The following is a 15,442-nucleotide window of genomic DNA, read 5'->3' as shown; positions in this document are numbered from 1 at the left end:
TCGATTGTCTGTCATTTTACCAAAAACGTAATTCAGACAATGCAGACAGTTCCCATATGTCGCACATTCTTATTACACTGGTTTGATAAAAGCCCTACCTCACCGTACCGGGTGGCATTGCATGACATAGCGCAGTCTGTACCAGCTTTTTCCGGGGCGCTGGGTGAAGTTTGAAAATCACCTGTCTTGGCTCGTTTGGACGTCACCGCTTTGGGTTATATGGTGCACACTCGCAAACACACATCAACAGCATACCACTTTGGCCCTCTTTTATTCCAGCCTGAACGGAACTCGATTCAGTGTCAAAGAGCACGACCGTGAACCAGCCCAATGAGCGCAGACGTCGAGCACGCCCAACGGGCCGAGGAAGGGGAAGCACAGCACCATGAACAGCAACAACACCAACAAACCCACCAGTCCGCGTCTATCCCACGCAGCGGATCGGGGCTACCGGACGATGTCTCCAAGCGGTCGGAGGAACGGGAAGGTGGTGGGGATGGTGTTACGAGGGCGTTGAGGCCGTTGGTGACTTTCTGGTGCGTTAGCGGGAAGAAATGTGGGATGCGGTGTGCAATATAGTGCTCTAACGGCTCTCTTGATCGATCCATCAGGCTCCGAAGCGTCCTACAAACCTCCGCCATACCCCTCTCCGACGGCAGCGACACCGACGACGGTCTATGGAATGAGCTGCGGTATGGGATACTGCTGTGCAATGTCGTCAACGCGCTCTCGCCGGCCCCGGCGACGAAGCTGGTGCGGCATATTGTGACTGAGAAGAGTATTGTGGCGGCTGTGGAGAATTTGAATGCTTTTACGAAAGGTGTGTGCTCGTTTCTAGCATTTACCATCTCGCCAGCGGCTACTGATTTTCCTGCGAAAGCACTCACAACCTATGGCCTCGAGAAACGCTACACCATTCGCCCCATGGATTTCATCAACGCCACACCCGCCGGCGACCGCGCAATGGTCCGGACCCTCGCCGCGCTCGCAGTGCTCGCCTCAGAAAAGGGGTTTCAGGTGGCGGATGGGCGGGAGGATCAGATGGCAGCGATTTTGCAGAATAAGGGAGCAAGTGGGGAGGCGGATGAGGGGGCTGGTGGTGCGGAGGAAGGCGCGGAGAGGATGCTGGATGCCGTTTTGAGGAAGGTTGAAGTGCTGGAGGTGGAGGGGACGAAGGCGCTGAGTGGGATGAATGCTGTTCAGGCTAAGCTTGTGAGTATCGATGGTGTTCAGGGAAGGGCAGAACGTGGGGCAAAAGGAATTTTCGATAGTGACATTGGGTTCGTTCGCAGAAACATACAATCAAAGGCCTGTGCGATCCAGCTCACCGCACGCAAGACCTAACAACGGACGACGCTCGCGCAGTCTTAACCCAAGTCAGCACGCTAACCGACGAAGTCCTGGCCACCATATCCCAGCTCGCCGAGAACGTAGACCGTCTGGAAGCCTCCCAGCAAAACATCTTATCCAAAATCGGCGACTTATCCCTTGTGAGGAGCACAGAGTCCATCGTCCCCAAAACGGTGTTGGTGGCATCCGAGAACGATGCGAGTGCCCCGGTAGCTGCTTCAGAGGAGCGGAATACCGCTAACAATCGATTAAGCGTACCCCCAGCCCACATCTCGAAGCCCATCGACGGCCGCAGCACCTCCTCCTTCTTCACCGACTACCCGACCGACGACACCCACCAGGGACACTCCCAGACACCTTCTATGTCCGGCGACCTGCCAGGCCTCGCCAACCTATCATCTACAAACGGTGGTGCACCATTCCCACCTGCCGGCCAAGCGGCGGCGACGGCGCCAGCCGCCGCTGGCCCGAAACCGATGTTCTCGAAGCTGCCGCCGGAGGTGCAGAATGCGAACTTGCCGAAACAGGAGATGATGCGGTTGTCGGCGGTGTATGAGTTGATTGAGACGGAGGCGGACTATGTGCGGGATCTGTCGTTGATGATCAATGTGAGTTGCGGGAGGGGAAGATTTTCGAGTGTGGGCGTCTAGAGAGGTTCTGCTGGATGGGTGCGTCTGAGCGGTGCATTGTCGTGGATGTGCACTCAACGCCAATCCTTTCTGCATGTACAGTTCCACAAGACCCAACTCCAAGAGACGCTGCAAGAAGAGGATATACAGACGTTGTTCTCAAATACGGATCAGTTGGTGCCGGTCAACCAGGTGAGTGCTTTCTATGTCACTTTACGAGTGATCATCGCATCACTGATGGAAAGCAACTCTAGCAACTGTTGAGCCGTCTAATCGAGAAGCGGGATGCAGATCCGCTGATACCAGAAGTCGGTGCGTTTTAAATGTGTGGGTTGGAGGTGCACGAAATCAGAATCTCATCCTCTTCCATGTGCAGGTGACGCATTGGTGGATGTATCTGAGGTAGGCACGATGAACTCAGAGTTTCTGTGGGAGACCTACGCGCTAATGTGCCCTGTACTCGACTACAGTCATTCAAAATCTACACGACGTATTGCGGAAACTATCCAGAGGCGATGAAGCTGGTGCACAAACTGCAGGCGGACCCGGATAAGAAGGAGCAGCTTAACGTTCGTAGCGTATTTGCCATCAGATGAACGTCACACCGCGCAGACCATGTCAACATTTCATTTCAACAGAAAATGATGAACAGTACGGAAGGTCGTGGACTCAGCCTGGAGTCATTCCTGGTAAGTCAAGAAGGCTCTTCGAGAGGAAATGTCCTGTTCAGGGTTATCTCATCAACGAACCTTGCCTTATACCCCATCCAAGATCAAACCTGTACAAAGGATATGCAAGTGAGTATGGCAGCGTGATTCATTTGGCACAAACAATTGCTGATGCGCGCTTTTTCCAGATATCCATTGCTCATTCGGGTACGAAGGCCGGGTCAGACTATGTCCTGCAGTGACTGACGAAGAGCTCAATAAACACCGTACCATCTACAGGAGCTGCAAAAGCACACTGACAAAATGAACAAAGACACCATAGCTCTCAAACTGGCCATGACCAAAATCGAAAGCGTGGTGGCACATGTGAACGAATATACCCGTCAGCTTGGTGAGCGCGACCGGCTCATAAACCTGCAGTCGAAGATCGATAGCCCAATAGTATGTGTCCTGAAATTTGTGCTCATCGTCCTGCCTTCACGCTAACTTGCGGTATTGCCTTCATTAGCCATTAGCGCTGCAAGAAAAGAAGCACGTTCGCGATGGATTGCTATCACGTGTCTCGAACGGCAAAGCTCGAGAACGATACGTCTTGTTGTTCACGGACGTGCTTCTGATATGTGCGCCACAGAAAGGCGGGCGATACACTCTGGAAGCTGTCTACGATATGGCGGATCTGAGCATACCGAACGAGGCCAAAGGTCAGAAGATGATGGATGCTGTCCACCATACAATGAGACAATTACTCATGCAGGATATCCTATTGCCGGACTACCGCAGATCCCCAACCGAAGGGCCTCAAGAACGGCTTTCAGATAGCCAGCGCATCGGAGGGCAAGGCGATGACATTTTCAGTGCTGTCAGAAGCAGACCGCGTAAAATGGCTTGAAGCTTTCCAATCCGCCATCAAAACGGCCGGAGAGGACGCGAAGAAATCCGATAACATGAGCAAGCGGCTATCCGTCGCGTTCACACAGCAGTTTCAAGCTTTCCAGGAAGAGGTGGGAGGCACGTCCGCCCGCCCCGTAAGTTGGGCAATGTCGATGGGGAAGAAGGGAACATTGACAAAGTCCGGGAGTAGTATGGGCATGAGTGGAACATTGAGAGGGACTATCAAGGGATGGGTGAGTGATTGGAGAAATAAGGGAGATATCTGATCAAATGCTCTTCATACTCACGCACGCTTCTTTCTCAAGTCGAATCTGAAACGGAAAGAATCGGACATCATTAGCACGATTGGGAGTCAAGGAAGCTTCTCAGAGATGGTAAGCTGACAGCGAGGGCTAAGCGGTGTGTCCAAAGGACTAATGAACGTAACTCGAGCAGGAGGCCGAGCAAGAAGTGTTTGAACCTGAGATGGTCGAAATATCAGGACAAATATGGAAACGAGCCCAATCCGCGATGGGGACTTCGTACTACTAGTAAGCCTGCGTTCATTCATCGTCTACGTTTCTGTCTCATGGCCTCAAGCCATTATACTTCACTAGCGCGCCGGAAACGAAGGAGACGATGTGGCGTCTTCCGGACACATTTGCTGTGCTCGATCCAGATACAGGGAAGCCCTACCCAGAGCCTGAAGCGGACGGCGAGGAGGAGGATGACGAGGGAGAGGACGAAGCAGCTCGTGGAGACACCGTTGTGGAACCTGTGGATGGTTGGCCAGATTGGAGGAAAGCGGACCGTGGGGATGATATGGTGTACTACTTCAACGTTGCTACCCACGAAACCAGCTGGACATTACCGGACGCGACGCCGATCGCATCACACTAGACGCTTTCTAGGGATTTCGGTTTTTTGAATGCTATTCATAAGGATGGGTTCTTTATTTCACGTACAATCCTTGATGATGCATGCTTGACCTGAGCGGGCGCGGATATATAAATGAATAAGGAGTCCCCGAATCACTGCGTTGTGACATGAGCATCGTCCTTGACTTGGGGGAGGTATCGTGGAGCTCATGCTCCTATTTTGACAGTGGGCGGGATGTCAATCCATTGTAATTCTCAAGGTTAAGTTTGAAGTTCCCACAGGTCGCGTTCCTATCCCCGTCCCTGCGTAACTGTGATGTACGATCACAGATATCCATCTGCTTCGCATATTCGCAAAGCGGATTATAGGAAGGCTCCAAATTGGGAAAGAATTACGAGAATGAGTGTTGCAGTCATACGGTGAGGGGTATCCGAGGCTCTCTCCTGCACAACAAAGGACTAATGTCGCATATCCATACTAGCAGTGGGGCTCACCACGCCAGTCCGTCGAAGCCCAGGAAGGAAAGGAAGCCTTCCATCACAACAAAACAGGGTGATGTCCGGCATTCGTATGGCAACGAACGTCGCAACGGCAACCGTCTTGCACGCCAAACAAAAGGTTTGACGGCTGTGACGGAAGACCCAGAAATTTCGACAGCGCGCGACTCCGCCAAAGGAACTTCAAAAACCGAGGTATCGCACGGGTCGAAACCCTCAAGTCGAGCGCAATCCTGCCGCATCCATGTATACCGGCCACTGGACGAGCTGCTCCGCAAGAGATCAAGGTTGTCTGCTCGGACGGACCGGAGTGGTCTGCGAGAGCAGAAAAAGAAACGTGTTGTCAAATGGGTGTGCCGGACAGTAGGCGACGATGGGCCCATCTATTTATATCGATTGCCGAAAGCTGCCCCTGGAGCCGAACCTGTGGCCCCAAAGAGGGAACCGAAGCGTCGCATCGAAAGGGACGAATATGTAGAAAATGCTCTCGTTGGACCCTATGGGGTCACAGAATCCATCATTCACCGCACCAAACCCAAAATTCCCGACCCGCCGCAGGCAGCTGAGTCGTCACAGAAACAGAATGCGCATTTGAGCAACTTCCTGTACAATCCGCCGCCCATTCCTTGTCGATGGAACCGAGAAAAGCGGCCACACACAATGCCTCCTATGACGGCTCCAGCGGCACCTGAACAACATCGGGTCCGCTTGGCATTGATGACTCCGGCGAATCCGTACGGACGACCTCGCACAATGAACGACTCACCAAAATCAAGCCTCAGCGACTTTTTAACATGCGGGCCCGATTTGGCCTTGTCCGATCCGAACCGATTGAAATTGGTGCAATCGCATATCCCGAAAATGCCAGCCTTAACGCGGCCGCAGACTGTTCATGGAGACACAAATAAGCTGGCCATCTCCTTCACGGCCCACGTTTTTGGTGGCGGCGGCGATATTAGATCAAGTACAACTGGCCGACTATTGTATACGGTGCGACCGCGGCGGGCGGGCGGTAATACAAGTCTCTTCATCTACGATAAGTCGAACAGGGCTGTATGGAAAATCACACCACGTCCGGGGGGGGTGAGTTCTTTTTATGCAGTTCTGTCATCACTGAATTGGATACTCATATTGGACTCACTACTCAGCCTGTCGGGTTTAACTACGACCTATACATTAGGGGCAAAAATCTATCTTGCGGGGGTGCAGGTTGGGTGCTACGGGCGATGGTGGATCGGGACACTAGGTCACCCCGGCTGCAGCTTCGATGGAAGGGAAGTCCAGTAGCAATGCTAGGTGGGTTCCGAGCATGGCTGCTTCCAAAGGCAACTTGAGGATGTCTGAAATCGCCCTATGCTTTTCGCGCTCTCTTTCAGGGGATACCAATGGGACGAACTTTCGTTTCCAACACGTCGTTTCATCCCTTTTCGTTGGACATTTGAGCAAAGAAACCATTTCCTCGCCCCTGCCTCAATTAGTGCCGGCCGCTGACCCACCACATGCATCGCCGTCGCCCACCGCTACGCCGTCGCACGATCGGCCACCCGACAACACGGTCTCCAATTCAAGATTCCTCGACCGATGGTCGCTGAAAGTGTATGAAATCGAAGCCCAAAAGGGGATGGCAGATGCAGCATCCTTGGCACATGGACATCCCTTAGCGACATCGGGTGAAGATGACGACGTGCTTCCTTCCGAGATTTTTATAGCCGGTGCGCTTGTGGTGCAATATTTTATGCGGAAGGAACGCGAGAATGGTGCAGGATGAAGATCCGTAGGGATAGACTCCTCAACATTTTAGACGATAAAGGAGCCTGTAGGGGACACCATGTTATAATGGTAGCTATACATTTATGGGCGCAAGATACGCTCGTGTCACCGATACGATGCGGCGTTCCTATACCAACAAACATCATTACCTCTGCCTGAGGCGTCGCCGATGATGGCAACTTGTACCAACAAACACGCAGAAATGTTCTTCCACATGGGCATGAGAGAGGCGCGCCAACCTGGCTCTGTTTTCGACAAGCTTGAAATCGACCCTTCACCTCAGCATGTGGAGAATAGTCCCATAGACGTTGGGCGTGGACTTTTTCGCGGCATTACTTAAGAACAGTCTCTTGTTGGATGACTTTTTCTCCAGAACAATTCCATTTCATCCTAGTTCGCTGTTGTTTCCTATGAAGTTATCATTGGACCGAAAAACGAAAATTGAATTGTGTGCATGCGCAGGTTGAAACATGTTGTACCAATGGGACGGTTTCAATTGTTCAAGATAGTACCATTAGTGGTTTTATCAGATCCCAGGTGCTAATGTACGAAGCTTGCGAGTTCTCCTGCAAAACTGCAAGACAACGGGGATGATTCAAGGTATGCTAAGTTCAACCCCTAACGGAACAAAAGCCCAAAAACAGGCGCAATGCCTTGTGTAATGTACGCCACTTCCGTCGGAACAATGTACGCCTAAAAGTATTCCACGCCGCTGTTGACCTCCAGGAGATCGTCCATGATCTTCTCTGCGGCACTTCCGATTCCTTTAGCGAGTTCGCGTTGCTGCGCCAACGACAGTGATGTGAATTGATACAGTAGGTCTCCATCCAGCACGAGCCGCGGGCCGGGTGGGCCGGTCATTGGCGTCGCCGTCGCAGCAGTCGCTGGCCGTGCCTTCAATGGGACCTGGCGGAACCCGCGCGGGTTGAGTCCCGCTGGATGTTGGAGGTTGTTGACCATCTTGGAGTACAATCCATATAGGCGTTTGTACAATTTCTCCGACACCGGGATGAGTACCGAGAGCCCGCCTTCTAAAGTGGCACTCAAGCATGCCTGCTGTTTCGCTGCAGCCTTTGTCGGTCGCGACGCGGATTTACCGGCTGCTGGCGTTGCCTTCGCAGAACCGGATAATCGTACCAGCCTGATAATCTTGCTGACGTGCTGCCCAGTGTGGAAGTCCCCACGCCGGATCAGTTTCTGTCCGCTGGAAGACTGGATGTGATAAGGTGCATAGGTCATAACGTGCACGTTCCCGTCACCATCACCCACGACGAACGAGAGAGATGTATCGTCCACGAGGAACTCGGTACCGTACACATCGAGCATGTGGTAGTCCTTGCCCAACAATGCGAGTTTCGGCGGCTCTTCTTGGAATCCCAAAAACCAGATACTTTTGAGGATGTCGCCGACAAGAATGAGATTCTTGATGGAGCTCACGCTGTTGACGTACATGTTCACGTCGATGAACGCCACGCCCGTGAGAGACTCGTTGTCCTCGAAGGTGTGGATGATGACTTTGGTGCCGATGGCGGCGAGGAGGTAGCCTCCCACATTGCAAATGGCCGTGACGGGACTCTTCTCCTCATTTATGAAGAGCTTCTTCAACCGGTGGTTGGCGTGCGGGTTGGCCATATCGGGCACAACGTCGATGATGTCGTATATGAGAATTCGTCCCCGGGCGGATAAGTCCTCGCCGCGGACGACCCCAGTCCCTATCGCAAGGAACAGTTTACGGCCGCTGGCTGTCTGCTTGCTCTCCAGTTCCAGAGCGTGCAGTGCGAGGACGTGCTCGTGTTGCTCAAAGGCAATGGCATCGCAAGATTCCCAAGTCACGGGCGACACCAGCTCCACATCGTATGACCCAACCTCCGGGAGGTACATCCCCTTTTCTCTGTCCTCGTCCTTCACTCCAAAATTCTTTCTGGCCTGATCTTGATCTGGGAGTTCGTCGCCTTGCTCGATGATTCCTGCCGCAACCGCCGCAGCATGTTGCGCTTGTGAAAGGTAGAATGGTGTCGGGGTTGACGTGGCAATGGCATATGTTTGCGTTGTGTGATGATATGTGATTTTGTGAACGGTTTTGCCGAAAGGCGCTTTGCAATATGGCCATTCGGTATCGTAGTTGAAGTGTGCTGGTAGCTGACATATCCGGAGTAATCCCTGAAAGTCCAAACGATGAGTGCAATTTCCTTCATCATCGATCTTGATGAAGCGTATGGTAGCGGAGCCTCGAGCCTTGAAAACTCACCTCCCCGTTGACGTAAGCAAACCCATTCGGCACATTCACATTATTCAACGGCGCAAATGCCGCTACGGGCCCATCCACGAGCTGTGGATGCACTCGAATCGCATTGGTTCCCGAAACCGGTAACACTGGCTCCAACAGAGACACCGGATCCGGATGGACAGCGTAGTCATCTCCTTCGAGGTTCAGTAACCTAAACTGTGGACCATTCCCGCCTGAATTGGCTAGCATCACCCAGCAGGGCCGTTCGCCGGAAATAAAGACGCCTGAATACACGAGCCCGCCCGCGTGCCCGATGCGCTCAAAAGGTTTCAGATGCTGTTTACGCGTGCGACGTTGTGTCGACGCGGAGTTGTTCGGTTGGACGGGTGATGTCGCCGTCGTTGTTTGTGAGTGTCGCGGGTCTGTTGCAATTACGCTGCTGGATACGGCATTTACGGGGGGAACTCCGATGTCCTGCCCAGCCGTCCGAGATGTCGATGACCGTGCGATGTGATCATGTGAGACGCGGACGAATCGAACAGCCAGGCGACGAGGAACCTTAGCAATACTTGTTCCCGGCATTTTCGGGACCAGTGCAGATCCGGGGGTTACAGGTGCTGCACTCTCGTCCTCTGTAGAGAGATGCACGTAAGATCTGTAAATCACCAGATCAGCCTCTACTGTTCGACCCTAGAAAAGAGCATACGTGTCAACACCAGACGTTCCCATCGTCTACGCCAGAGAGTCCACTCACCATCAAATACGGGAATGCACATTTCTCGTTGCGTCCCAAATTCAGCAGCGCGATTTCCTCAAACTTCAGGGCTGCTTGATGTGTACCACGTGCATCTGGGGCCTGCGAGTGGTCGCACACCACGGACGGTAGCAGATCGAAGCGAGGCACATAGAAACACTGCTCAAAATCCGGTAGGAGGAATATCTCCAATGACCCGTCTTGCCGAGACACGACTCCCCACGTTCGCTCTCCCGGCTTAGGCATATCTTCGGGACTCTCATTCTTATCTCCCCGGTCCCTTTTGCCGTCAAGGTGTGGAATGGCATCTCCGTTCGCATCCAGACTCCCATGCGCATCCGCCTCATTGAAGCTGGCATCTCCATCCAAATCCATCCCATCCGCGTCACGCAGGTCCTCGTCCGTGGATGAGGAGTAATCAACCTCCACCCCATATATGTCATCCATGTCCTCCGCAACCGATCCGTACAATTCAGCGTCCAGGCTCTTCGCGCTAGGTGCCGTAACTAGCTCTTCCGGTCTCTTTCGTTTACGGGATTCCGGAGGCGCGAGCAGAGTAGGGGCCGAGGAAACGACATCTTCTGGCGGTTGATCCTGATGGCATTGTGGTGACGATGATGTGGATGCCGGAGTTCGAGACGTGGTCGAAAGTGAGGATGCTACCGGCGTTTCTTTGAGAAATTCATGGATGGAAGGGAACGCGTTGCGCCCGCTGTTATCGCGGTACATGCAGCAGGAAACAACCGGCGAGTCAGCCAGCTCCTTGTGCAGCCGCAGCGTTCGCGTCTCCTCATCCAACGTGAACAGAACCACCTCGCCAAAGTTCGTCAATAGCATGACATATGGATCCAATATGCTGCAGCTCACAATCCATCGGTCCTCGTGCCCGAAAGGCATGTCTTCGATCTTTTGGCCATCCGTGTCCAGCACGAAAACGCCGCGTGGGTAAACTTGGATGATCGCGCGACCAGCCAGTACGGTGCCGACGGTGAGCGTTGGGCCATCTCTATAAAACTCTCCGGTTTCGACCTCGGAAAACTCTTCGCCCGTCTGCAGGACGATCGTGCGAGTGTCGTCCGATAAGAACATGTACTTGTGCCGGGAGGTATCTTCCTCGCCAAGGTCTGTCTTTGCTTCTGGGGAGTCAGGGTTCCTATCGACTTCCATCGCTGCAGACCCTTGTCGCTTTCTGGCTTCATCCTTCGAATCCGCACATCGCAAGGTCCACATATCCGTAACGCCCAAATCAAAGCTTGATATGATCTGCGGCCGGACGCTGCATTGCAACACGCCCAGCGCACCAGAGCGTGCCTCCCCCGTGCATGTCACGATCTCAAGGTTGGCAGTCGGATGTTCCGGGCTGGTCGAGAACGGGTGCGTCGAGTAGACGATGGGTTCGCCGACAGCGGCATCGCGAATCGGCCCTTTGCACACCAACGAGTCGCATATCCGGAATGTGAATTTGACGTCGTCCACCTTTGTGGTCGTTGAGACTGAAGGGGTTATGGAAGCCGAGACAGTGCGGATGGACGATCCGTAGATATCGTCATCATCGATATCGACATCTTGAATCGAACCGTTTGACTCGGTTTCTGCTTTTGGCGTTGCTTCGACAATGATTTCGCTATGGATCTCGTTGAACTGGACCAGCATCGCGTTGGAGACTCTAGAGCCTATGAAGAAGTAGCCGTACGTCGCCTCGCCGTCCTTTGTCTGATATTGGCCACCAACGCGTCCTACGGCACTCGCGGTCATGGCCAACCTGCCTGCACTGGCTCCAATCGGTCCGAACCGTGTTCCGCAGGATGGCATGATGGCCTCCAACCCAAGCCTGGTAAGAGTGAACTTTTTCACCCCGCCTTTCCGCCGCTTCCACCCCCTGCCCACGCCTTCCCCTCCCTTCAGATCCAGCATAATCATCTCCCCAGTGCGGAGGACAACGAGAAGAGTGTCCGGGTTGAGAAAGAAAGGTTCTGACGCCTCCAATGACAGACCGAGATGTTTGTAATCCGCAACGTTCGCAGGGTCATACAGGGGGTTCTTCGTCTCAAAGTCCTGTCCGACGGACTCCAAACTTGGCGGTGGAGGAAAGGTAGCCTCGCGCCCATAGTAACTATTGACGGCGCAAGCGATTCCGGGTACAGAGGTCTGGTCGACGTGAATGATGGCATTGGGACAGAATGTGAGAACACCACCCACTGGGGATGGTGCGGCTATCAGCTTGAAGCAATTGTAGGGAAGGTGATTTACTCTGAAGAGTACGGGGTAGCTTTTCTGATCGAGGTCGAGGGAAATGACTATGAGACGTTTAGTATCTCTTCGGGCGGCTAAACGTCTGCAAGCATACATATGGCTGTATCAGCGCATGGATATTGCGAGCAAAACACGAGAGAACATCGACATACCCTCCCCAAGTCTGAACGGGCTCGTACAAGATCGCCAATGTGGGTTCCAGGTAGCCATATAAAAACACCATATCAACAACGTTTCTCATCTTTGGCTCGATGGCGGAGAACGGCACGACGAAACTTGGCTGAAACGGATGTTTGCTAAAGCACAAAACATTCTGGTCAACGCCGTGTCTGGCATAAGATTGGAAATCAAGGCTGATCTACCTCATTGCGTCGTCCGTTTCCATCACCTGAACCGTCGTATCCTGCTTGAGAGGCAGAATGGCTAGTCGATCGCTGTAAAATTGTAGTATCGCACATCGATTTTGCGGATCTACTCGGATTTCCGGACAAAACTTCTCGACCTGAGTTTCTTTCTAGTTGAGGCCGTGAGCACGATGTTAGTCGCCCTCTGGCCCATAGCAATCGAGGTGCTGATCTCAGTTCCGTACCTTGAATTCCTCACGCTCATAGTAATGTATTGACACAGTGACAATGTTCTGAGTTGCTGTTGAGAACTCTATCAACGACATCTGCCTCATAGGGTTAGAACGCTGTGATATGAAGTCGAGTTCTCTCCCGTGGCGAGATGTTATGTACAAACCTTTGCATCTTTGAAACTCAAGAGTAAACTGTCCATTCCTAGTAAACCGACCGGAGTTGTTGTGCGGACCACCCCTATCGAGGTTACATTTCCTTGAAGTCTGAACTCCGCGTGCAGATTGAGCTTGGCTACCTTGCGCGGTCTTGGGGAGTTCCACGTATGTGCCGATTCCGATTTTAGATGACCCTAAGCATAAGGTGCGAAGGGGGCGGAAGAGAAGAAGCCAACGATGAGAAACGTTGGCTCGAGCGATTCGATGCGTGTGCGTGTCCATGGAAGATTCAACCAATTAGGACCAGTTTGTTGTAATAACATTGTATATTGAAAAATGTCATATTCTACATTCAACCAGACCGGCCGGCCCCAACAGATTCCTCAACTCCCGCCCTGCCAATGACGGCGGTCCCTCTTCCGAAATCTACGCCGTCCCAGGAAAGCTGTTCCGTCGTGATAGATCCCCCCGCGTTTTCCCAGCAAACTTTCGTCCATCCCACACGTCCAGACCAGCGCCCACATCACCCCAAAGCCCTTTCCCTACCTTTTCGTGCTGGCTCTCGTCTGGTCCATCGACCCCACCTATCAGATCCTCCTCAACGACGTCGTAAATCTGCAGCACATTTCCCCGCGCTATGATGAGATTAGTGACGTGCGGCGAGACGAACCGGGCGTCGACCGAGTGCTCGATACCGCTTGGCGGCAGGAGCTCTTTGTAGAGACTGTAGGAGGAGGACATTGTCGATGAGGATGGCACCGTTGCTTCCTTGAGTGGGAATATGCAAACCATATGGAGGGTCGCCCGTTCATCGAAAGCATGAAAGGCTGCATCAAAGACGACAATTAAACCACACATTCCGCACGTGACATCTATATTCAATGCAAGAACGCGTCGGCCTCGTCCGCAGGCCTCTCCCGAAGTGTCTCAACCTCCGTGTGATGAGATGGCCATTCCCGCATTCCAGCTCAGATCTGGTCTCGACCTCGTACGGAGTCTACGGATTCCACTTCTTCTGTCGCCGCCCAGGCCTTCGCATGTCGCACTTCCTACACAGACACCCTTGGGTCCGCCAAACTCCGTCCATCTAAGAACCAGAATTCGAAAGGAGCTCCGAACAATTCTGTCACTTTGGCCCAGACTAGCTTCGGCAGCGACGCAGCGGGACATCGTGAATTGAATGGAGCGCAGCACGGACTCACGGAGACCGCGTCGATGAGTTTACTCTCAAGATCTAAAACGAACCATTCTGAACCTGTGATCGCGGACGGCAAAGTGAATGGAAACGTGGCAAGCACAAGACTCTGCCCGATAAGCCCGATCTCAGCCTCTTACTGCGAAGGCCCGACGATGGGTGTCTTTCCATCGTCCATCAGCCGCATTGTATAAAGGTCTCGGCAACATCCCGAGTTTCACAATACGTGCGCGGGTTTTTGAAACTCACAATGTTCGGAAGTCCATACACATCCAATCCGTGGATGATACCGCGCAGGCAGGCACTATGCGGACACCAAACAGTGCCCGTTGCGCGGAGATCAGTTCAACCATCGCTCAAAGCAAGAGGATCCTCTAAGTTTGCCGATATGACTGCGCGTGCGATGTATGTACGCAAATGTCCATGGTTTCAACCAATTTGACAAAAAATGAACAACCCCCTGCAATGATTCTCAAGTCCCAATAGTGATGTGCCAAAAGGGTCCGCACATCTATCTTTGAGTGAGGATCCGTGATTTTCACGCGTGACAAGACGGCGTGCGACAAGATTTGCAAGCCGAAACATGCATGCATCCAAGGTGATTTTCCGCAATTTCTTTGAAAAACCATCCTTCTCACCAATGTATCCCACGGCGGAACCGGAGGTTGAGCAAATGATACATATCGATGCGAGCTCAGCGTTGGACAGCCAAGGCGATTGATCGCCATGACACATCGCCCAAGCATCGAGCAGCTTGAATGCGAAACGCTGTGAGAGTTCATAACTGCGATGATTCTTGGCTCGTCGATCTCGAGGATCTTCCAAGTCTAAGCCGAAAGCGCCGCCCAGCAATTGGGAGACTGGGAGACGCGTTTTCGGAAGGTTTGACGACCGATTAAGGTTTCGACAGTTCTGGCGAAGAAGCCGGATTGTTAACGCACACGGTGGAGCTCCCTCTCGGTCCCAACAGGTATGACGATTGGATCGATAGGTTGGGGACAGAGGTTTGCGGGCGAGAAGCATCATCATCCTGTCCCTTCGCTCGCGTCAGCAACAATGAGCGCATCGCTTCACCGAACGTCGATCCAGCTCCAGCCGCAGGATCTAAGTTAATCGTACACAGTGTGATGTACGGGGCGTTCCTTGAAGAGTTTCTCTTGTGTTCTGCGTCCATTCCATGGCTGTATATAAGAGGAGGGATCCCGTCATCCCGGGTCATACCCACCGTACACCTCCGAGCAATTCTCCCACGCCGGGCCAAAAATCCGACTCCATCCCCCCTTTTTCTTCCTGCCCGCCTGTTTGCGACCCAGCCCCCTCTTAAATCACTCTCAAAGCTTCTTTTTTTCTATGGATCTGTGAGCGATAGCACCAGAAATTGCGAGTCTGGACCCCCTGGGACTTGGATGGGGGTGTATTGCCGTGGGTCGAAATCGAAACCGTCGGTTGCGGGCCGAGTCCAGCCTCCATCTTCTCCCGCAGACAGACACCACCCACATTTACGCGCGCGCGCAACCCGTCTGCAACCGTGGTATCTACATACACCGCATTCGGAGCGACTGGCGTGGGCATTTTGAACGGAAGCTGTTCTTGCAACGTGGAATATAAAAGCCGGGC

At 53.0% G+C, this 15,442-nt stretch overlaps 3 protein-coding genes across 3 annotated transcripts; 2 read left to right on the top strand and 1 right to left on the bottom strand.

Annotated features, from left to right (window-relative positions):
* Positions 1-51: 51 nt before the first annotated feature.
* On the top strand, positions 52-4,547 carry EV422DRAFT_517301 (uncharacterized protein). Its single transcript, XM_053069441.1, has 17 exons — positions 52-536; positions 612-820; positions 881-1,212; positions 1,293-1,958; positions 2,082-2,171; positions 2,234-2,291; positions 2,356-2,381; positions 2,450-2,548; positions 2,618-2,668; positions 2,751-2,776; positions 2,836-2,854; positions 2,927-3,088; positions 3,156-3,348; positions 3,428-3,771; positions 3,844-3,912; positions 3,974-4,068; positions 4,135-4,547. The coding sequence occupies exons 1-17, from the start codon at positions 331-333 to the stop codon at positions 4,415-4,417; spliced, it is 2,928 nt and encodes a 975-aa protein (XP_052928767.1). The 5' UTR covers positions 52-330; the 3' UTR covers positions 4,418-4,547.
* A 173-nt stretch (positions 4,548-4,720) lies between these two features.
* EV422DRAFT_243797 (uncharacterized protein) lies at positions 4,721-7,051 on the top strand. The gene is made up of 3 exons (XM_053065678.1): positions 4,721-5,976; positions 6,042-6,189; positions 6,270-7,051. Exons 1-3 carry the CDS (start codon positions 4,858-4,860, stop codon positions 6,659-6,661), a joined length of 1,659 nt encoding a protein of 552 aa, XP_052928766.1. The 5' UTR covers positions 4,721-4,857; the 3' UTR covers positions 6,662-7,051.
* Positions 7,052-7,088: 37 nt separating this feature from the next.
* Positions 7,089-13,420, bottom strand: EV422DRAFT_517295 (CPSF A subunit region-domain-containing protein). The gene is made up of 8 exons (XM_053069440.1): positions 13,177-13,420; positions 12,639-12,824; positions 12,487-12,567; positions 12,260-12,411; positions 12,050-12,193; positions 9,645-11,979; positions 8,912-9,580; positions 7,089-8,823 (listed from the first exon to the last, which is right to left on the bottom strand). The coding sequence occupies exons 1-8, from the start codon at positions 13,369-13,371 to the stop codon at positions 7,357-7,359; spliced, it is 5,229 nt and encodes a 1,742-aa protein (XP_052928765.1). The 5' UTR covers positions 13,372-13,420; the 3' UTR covers positions 7,089-7,356.
* Positions 13,421-15,442: the final 2,022 nt, after the last annotated feature.

Source organism: Fimicolochytrium jonesii (genome assembly GCF_025526975.1).
Source record: "Fimicolochytrium jonesii strain JEL569 chromosome Unknown EV422scaffold_3, whole genome shotgun sequence".
NCBI lineage: Eukaryota > Fungi > Chytridiomycota > Chytridiomycetes > Spizellomycetales > Powellomycetaceae > Fimicolochytrium > Fimicolochytrium jonesii.
The sequence above is the reverse complement of the archived record's forward strand: the minus strand, read 5'-3'. Positions and strand labels throughout refer to the sequence as shown.

Excerpts from the sequence above, each read along its gene's own strand:
- EV422DRAFT_517295 (XM_053069440.1), bottom strand. The coding sequence starts at position 13,371 with ATGTCCTCCTCCTACAGTCTCTACAAAGAGCTCCTGCCGCCAAGCGGT. Across the intron at positions 12,568-12,638 it reads TGAGTTTCAAAGATGCAAAG|ATGTCGTTGATAGAGTTCTC; the intron begins GTTTGTACATAA and ends CCTATGAGGCAG. Across the intron at positions 11,980-12,049 it reads CCCGTTCAGACTTGGGGAGG|ACGTTTAGCCGCCCGAAGAG; the intron begins GTATGTCGATGT and ends GTATGCTTGCAG.
- EV422DRAFT_243797 (XM_053065678.1), top strand. The coding sequence starts at position 4,858 with ATGTCGCATATCCATACTAGCAGTGGGGCTCACCACGCCAGTCCGTCG. Across the intron at positions 5,977-6,041 it reads TCACACCACGTCCGGGGGGG|CCTGTCGGGTTTAACTACGA; the intron begins GTGAGTTCTTTT and ends CTCACTACTCAG. Across the intron at positions 6,190-6,269 it reads AAGTCCAGTAGCAATGCTAG|GGGATACCAATGGGACGAAC; the intron begins GTGGGTTCCGAG and ends GCTCTCTTTCAG.
- EV422DRAFT_517301 (XM_053069441.1), top strand. The coding sequence starts at position 331 with ATGAGCGCAGACGTCGAGCACGCCCAACGGGCCGAGGAAGGGGAAGCA. Across the intron at positions 1,959-2,081 it reads ATCTGTCGTTGATGATCAAT|TTCCACAAGACCCAACTCCA; the intron begins GTGAGTTGCGGG and ends CTGCATGTACAG. Across the intron at positions 3,772-3,843 it reads GAGGGACTATCAAGGGATGG|TCGAATCTGAAACGGAAAGA; the intron begins GTGAGTGATTGG and ends TTCTTTCTCAAG.